This window comes from Alexandromys fortis, unplaced genomic scaffold (assembly GCF_014885135.2).
Source record: "Alexandromys fortis isolate MF-2015 unplaced genomic scaffold, M_Fortis_MF-2015_v1.1 scaffold_293, whole genome shotgun sequence".
Classification (NCBI taxonomy): Eukaryota; Metazoa; Chordata; class Mammalia; order Rodentia; family Cricetidae; genus Alexandromys; species Alexandromys fortis.
Window position 1 is genome coordinate 841,629 of NW_026068177.1, and position 6,653 is coordinate 848,281.

Genomic DNA, 6,653 nt, shown 5'->3' on the forward strand with positions numbered 1-6,653 from the left:
TATTTATTTATTTATTTATTTATTTATTTATTTATTTATTTTTAAATCAAAGGCCCCCGTACACGGGCTCTGCCACAAAGGTAAATCCCCAGCCTCCGCTTTTTTTTGAGATAGGCTCTCACTATGTAGCCCAGGTTGGTGCTGAGCTAGTGAATGTGTTTGTTTACCTCCAGAGTGCTGTGATTATAGGAGTGTGCCATCACTCACGGTGTAGACATGAGAGTTCTTTGTTACAGTTTTAAACACTGGAATTCCTTTTTTCTCAGGGTTTATTTTAAAGTATGCATGTATGTGTATCTATGTGAGTGTTTCAGATCCTCCAGAACTGGAGTTATACACAGCTGTGAGCTGCCATGTGGGTGCTGGGAATTGAACTAGGATTTTCTGGAAGAGCAGACAGTGCTGTTAAACTCTGAGCCATCTCTCCAGTCCCCAAAACTCCTTTAAAAAAATTACCTATTTATCATTATTATCCTTTGACGAAGGTTTCTATATGTAGCTCTGGCTGCCCTGGAACTGGCACAGACTCAGAGATCTGTCTGCCTCCCGAGTACAGGGATTAAAGGGTTATCATGTCAGGCTTAGTAAAATTTATTTTTATTTTATTTGTTGGTTGGTTTTGGAGACAGGGTTTCTCTCTGTAGTCCTGCTGTCCTGGAACTCACTCTGTAGACCAGGCTGGCCTGGAACTCATAGATGCTCCAGCCTCTGCATCCTGAGTGCTGGGAACAAGCATGTGCACTCCACCCCCTGGTTTTTTATTTTATGTGTATGGGTGTTTTTGCCTACATGTATGTCTGTGCACCTTGTGCATGATCTGAGGCAGCCAGAAGAGGGTATCCAATCCTCTGACACTTTAGTTACAGAGGATTTTGAGTTCCCATACCGGGTACTGGAAAACAAACTCCAATCCTATACAGGAGCAAATAGTGCTCTTAACTGTGAAGCCATCTCTCCAGCCCTGGAATTCTTTAAAACATGAACGAACACTTCTTTATGCTGTGTGGTGGAAGCACAGATCTCTTTCTGCCATGTTGTCCTGGACTCAAACCTGGCCATCAGGCTGGATGGACCTGCTGTGTTACCCCATTCCTCTATGGTGTGTGCGTCTTGATAGGGTCTACCTAGTCCTGGTGTGTGTGTGTGTCTGTGTGTGTATGTGTCTGTGTGTGTTGATAGGGTCTACCTAGTCCTGGTGTGCGCGTGTGTGTCTGTGTGTGTTGATAGGGTCTACCTAGTCCTGGTGTGCGTGTGTGTGTCTGTGTGTGTTGATGGGGTCTACCTAGTCCTGGTGTGCGTGTGTGTGTCTTGATAGGGTCTACCTAGTCCTGGTGTGCGTGAGTGCATGTGTGTCTTCATAGGGTCTACCTAGTCCTGGTGTGTGTGTCTCTCTGTGTGTATGTGTTTGTGTGTCTTCATAGGGTCTACCTAGTCCTGGTGTGTGTGTGTGTGTGTGTGTGTGTATTCTGAGAAAGGTCTCTTGAAGCCTAGGCTTGGCATTATGTAGCTAAAGATGACTTTGAACTCCTGAACATCCTACATCCATCTCCCAAGGGCTGGGGTTACAGGCTTGTACCACCGTGCCCACCTAGATAGACATCAGGCTTCTTATTCTCTCAATGTAACGGCTGCGAAGTGAGTGCGGAGACATTCAAACTTACGCCTGTGGGATCTCTTAAGTCTTTGAAAAGTCCACCTTGTCCCTGAATGTTAAATGAGTGAGTGGCTGAACTTGTCACTGGGTTGGAGTAAGGCTGATGTGATGCAGGGAAAAGGGTCCCCCGATGAGCGATCTAGACCCCAACCAGCACCAGTGCAGACGACAGTTCTTTCCCAGTGAGACCCGCGGTGCCAGTCGAGGTTCCGCCCCACGTTCGTCACATCCGGTGGGGGCGTTGTTTTGGGCTTTCCCTGGGAGGTGGAGTATCGGTTAACCCCTTGGTGTCCGGGCGGCCTGGAGCCTTTGCGGGCCCGGAATCCACGAGTTGGGGCTCCCCAGCCACACCCCTCGTAGGATTTAAAGGGGAAGGTGGGGCCGGACGGGCCGAAGCCCGAGCCTAGGGAGCGGGCATGAGACGCTGCCCGTGCCGGGGGAGCCTGAGTGAGGCGGAGGCCGACGCATTGCCCGCCGGGGCCCGCATGGGGTTGGAGGCGCTGAGAGGCGGGCGGCGGCGACAACCGGGACTGCAGCGACCTGGGCCCGGAGCGGGTGGCCCGACGGGACGGCCAGTGGGGGGCGGGCCTCAGGCCTGGACTGAGGGGTCCAGCCTACACTCTGAGGCGGAGAGGACCGACTTCAGGCCTGTGCGGTGTCGGGACAGTGTGCAGGCAGAATCCTGTGGAGACCGACACGCGGTGTGCGAAGCAGCTGGCCTAGGAGCAGACGGGTTCAGCCACCAGACGCATCCAGAAAGGAACAGCCCCTGGGCAGAGATGGAGATGGCCGGTTCCTGTACAGATGGCTTTCGAACTGATCCTCATAGATCCGATCTCCAGTCTCAACCAAAGAGAGGCAGCCTCTGTACCCAACCAGGGTTTGATGAGTCCTGGACCGGACTGGGAAGACTCGAGCGGTGGCAGACTCTGCCAGAGAGGGACAAGCCCTGGGTTGATCACCTCCGGACGCATCATAGCACGTCCAAACTCCAAACTCACCCAGACGGAGTCTGCCCCTCATCTGAAACAAGGTCTGATGGCCCCTGCAGAGAATCATCCTCGGATGGTTCCAGTACACCACATGACCCCGACAGCTCCTGGACAGAGTCCCAAACTCATGGCTCCCTTATACGACAGAGTACTCAGACAGCCTGGAAACAACCTGGAAGGGATGATTTTTCAACACAAGAAACTGATGGAGCCTGGGTTCAATCTGGCATTGATGGTCCCTGGGCAGACAGCGTTTTGGGGGAGTCCAATGGAGGTGATCTATTAGAGGAACCAGAGCCGGGGGAGTTGGTGGCTAACTTGTGCTCCCACCTGGAATGCAGCTCCCCGTGTCCTGTGCCCCGCCTTATCATCACCCCTGAGACTCCTGAGCCTGAGGCCCAACCGGTGGGACCCCCATCCCGGATTGAAGGGGGCACTGGCGGCTTCTCCTCTGCCTCCTCTTTTGATGAATCTGAGGATGACTTGGTGGCTGGGGGCGGAGGTACCAGTGATCCGGAGGACAGATCTGGAGTGAGTAGAACCCATTCATCCCAGAGCATGCGCTCCACCCCAAATCTCTTATCCTCCCATCCTTTCTGCCTTGGCTTAGAAAGTGTTCTTCCCAGTTACTCTTAGCTGCCAACAATTACATCTCTAGGCCGGGCGATGGTGGCGCACACCTTTAATCCCAGCACTCGGGAGGCAGAGGCAGGTGGATCTCTGTGAGTTCGAGGCCAGCCTGATCTACAAGAGCTAGTTCCGGGACAGGAGCCAAAGCTACAGAGAAACCCTGTCTCGAAAAAAAAAACAAAAAAACAATTACATCTCTAGCTATCTCTTCCATGTATTGACCACCTCCTTCTGACAACCAAGTTGCTAACCATTTCATGAACCCCCTGCTCTTTCCCTCTCCCCCTTGGTTACTTGTTCTTGGGGGGTTGGTCTGCAGTGGAGATTACTGACCGCCTCTGTCTTGCCTAGGAACCTCTGACGTTGTACCATTGTGTCTATGTGGATACACAGTTTTACATGAAAGGTCTATGACTTCTGTTGAGTCCTCTGGAGGGGGTCCCACACTCAGCTCCAAAGAACACCAATAAGGTGGAAGGAATGCACACTCATTCTCAGATGGCTTGATTGGACCCTTGGCCTCTTTGTCCTTTTTTTCCCCTCCCAAACAGGGTTTCTTCCTCTGTGTAGCCCTTGCTGTCCAGAAACTTGCTCTGTAGACCAGGCTGGCCTTGAAGTCAACAGAGACCCGCCTGCCTCTGCCTCCTGAGTGCCAAAATTAAAGGCAAGTACCACCACCACCCGGACACTTTTTTTCTCTTCTTTAGACATTCTCCTATAGCCCAACCTGGCCTCAAACTTCGTACCTGAGTCTGACCTTGAACTCTTGATGACCCAGTCTCTGGGACAACAGAAGTGTTCCAACGTGCTGTGCCCCACGCCCCACCCCATTTAGATAGAGTTTGCTCTGTAGACCAGGTTGGCCTGTAGACTGGACTCCAACTTGCTACCCTGCCTCTGCCTTTCGGGAATTAGACAGGTACGTGCTCCTTACCTTACTCTTTTGTTTATATTTACTCTGAAGCAAGACTGGCCTTGAACTCGTGGCCAGTCTGTGCTTTACGCCTCTTCTTTACTTTTTGTTTAAATTTACTTACTCTATATGTGTGATTGTTTTGCCTGCATGTATGTATGTGTACTGTGTGCATGCATATGCTGCCTGGGAAGGCCATGCAGGGTGGGTTTAGATCCCTTGGAACTGGAGCTACAGATGGTCATGAGCCACTATGTCAGTGCTGAGAATCGAACCCCAGCCCTCTACAAGAGCATAAGTATTTTGATCCATTTCTTCAGTCACCCCCCAATAAGCCTTTTCAGGCATGAGCTGACACAGCCTCCTGCCTCTAGCTTTCATTAGATGTTCAAAGGAATATCCAGATGTCCAACATGTATCTAGGTTAGCCGTGAACTTATGACAGTTTTGCTCTGGGATGACAGGTATGAGCCAGCTTTCACTAACTACTCAAAGGGGGGCTGCAGAGATGGCTCAGCGGTTAAGAGCTCATAGTGTTCTTGCAGAAGACTCGGATTTTCAGCACTGTGGGGTGGCTCCCAACTGCCTGTCACTTCATTTCTAGGGGTATCCAAAGCCTCCGACCTCTGTGGGTACCTGTAATCACATATACCTGTCCACGCCCACATACACATAATTAAAAATGCAGTCTTGAAAAAAAAAGGTCAAAGGGCAAAATGCTCAGGGATCCTCAGCCTAGCTAGGTACCACCCTGTACCCAGGCTGGCCTTGAACTTGTGATACCTCAGTCCTCCAAAGTGCTGGAATTACAGGCGTGAGCAACAGGATGGCTATTCTTGGCTTTTCATTAGATGTTCAAAGGGCAAAATGCGCAGGGCTGCTCAGCCTACCCAGGTACCCACCTGTCTCCCTGTCGTTCTCTGCTCCCCAAGGGGCCCCCTCAGACTCTTATTTACATCTTCCACCGTCAGCCCCAGCTTGGGTGCGGCTCTCTCCTGATGAATCACGAGAGCAAGCAGGGCAGGTTCAGGGAGGGAGAGGCAGAGCAGACGCAGGTGTGGAATAGAGCTCCAGGTGGGGTTCAGAGTCCGGCTGCTTGCCAGCTTGTCTGAGGAGTCCTCCTACTGGGCTTGGGCCCTTGAAGTCTACCTTGATCCACCTTTAGCTAGTGTACCTCCCTCAGGGACGTGTTCACACATGTGGCCCCAGCTGTGAGAAACAGACCTGCCTCGACGTGCCAATGCCCACACAGAAGAGCCAACCCTCCAGGGCTTTCTGCCAAGGCTCTTCCCGGTGTCTACACTCACTCATCTCCTTGACATCTCCGCACAGCTGAGCTGGGACTGGATGACTCATAAGAGCACCTACGTCGATGGCTGCAACTGTCACACGCATGCATGCTCTGCTAGTTCATTCCGCCTCGCGGCGGCCCTGTGACACATATACTATTGTTATTCTTTATATATATTTTTAATAGATGAAGACATTGAGGCACAAGAGATGAAATCACTCATCCAGGGAAGTCACACACTTAAGATTTAACCCCCTAGAAGCCAAGTGGTGGTGCACGCCTTTAATCCCACAGGTAGAGACAGGTAGATCTGGTCTACTAGTGAATTCCGAATTCCAGGCCAGCCAGAGTGATGACGTCATGAGACCCTATCTATAAACAAACAAAGATTTAGCCCCTAGGCTTGGTGCTGTGGCTCATCAGCATTTGGAAGACTGAATCTAAAGATTAGCCTAGCCTGGCAGTGGTGGTGCACCCCTTAATCCCAGCACTCGGGTGGCAGAGGCAGGTGGATCTTTGTGAGTTCGAGGCCAGCCCTGGTCTACAAGAGCTAGTTCCAGGCCAGGCTCCAAAGCTACAGAGAAACCCTGTCTTGAAAAAAAAACAACCCCCCCCAAAAGAAAAAGATTAGTCTAAATCTGAAGTTTGTGTGTTGAATTATATATATATATAATTCAAACCCTTCTCATACACTAGAAGCAGTAAGTGCCTGCCTAGATCAAGTAGTCTTGTTAAGTAGTACAGAAGTAGTACAGGCTGACCTGTACTGACTGTAGCCACAGCCCTGCCTGGTCTTTAGTTTAAGGCGATACTCTTGCTTCAGCCTCTTGAGCGCTTGGATCACAACTGTGCTCTACCATGCCCAATGCTTCTTTACTTTGCTGTTTTGTTTCCTTTATTTATGTACTGTGTTATTTAGTGTGTGGATGTGATGCAGCATCCACATGAAGGTCACGGGACGACTTGGGGAAGTTATTGCTCTTTTACTGCTTGGGATCCAGGGATCAAACTCAGGCTGTCTGGTTTGGCAACACGTATATTTATCTGCTGAGTCGTCTCTCTGGCCCGTTTTGTTTCTCTCTCTCTCTCCCCCTTCTCCCTCCTCCTCCTCCTCCTCCTCCTCCTCCTCCTCCTCCTCCTCCTCCTCCTCCTCCTCCTCCTCCTTCTTCTTCT

At 50.9% G+C, this 6,653-nt stretch overlaps 1 protein-coding gene across 2 annotated transcripts in view; it reads left to right on the forward strand.

Annotated features, from left to right (window-relative positions):
- Nucleotides 1-1,935: 1,935 nt before the first annotated feature.
- Nucleotides 1,936-6,653, forward strand: part of Itpkc (inositol-trisphosphate 3-kinase C) — a 21,386-nt gene continuing 16,668 nt past the window's right edge. For both annotated transcript variants that reach the window (XM_050129058.1, XM_050129059.1), the window contains exon 1: nucleotides 1,936-3,177. In XM_050129058.1, the coding sequence (XP_049985015.1) occupies nucleotides 2,071-3,177 (1,107 nt within the window). In that variant the 5' untranslated portion in view covers nucleotides 1,936-2,070. The remainder of the gene's footprint in view (nucleotides 3,178-6,653) is intronic.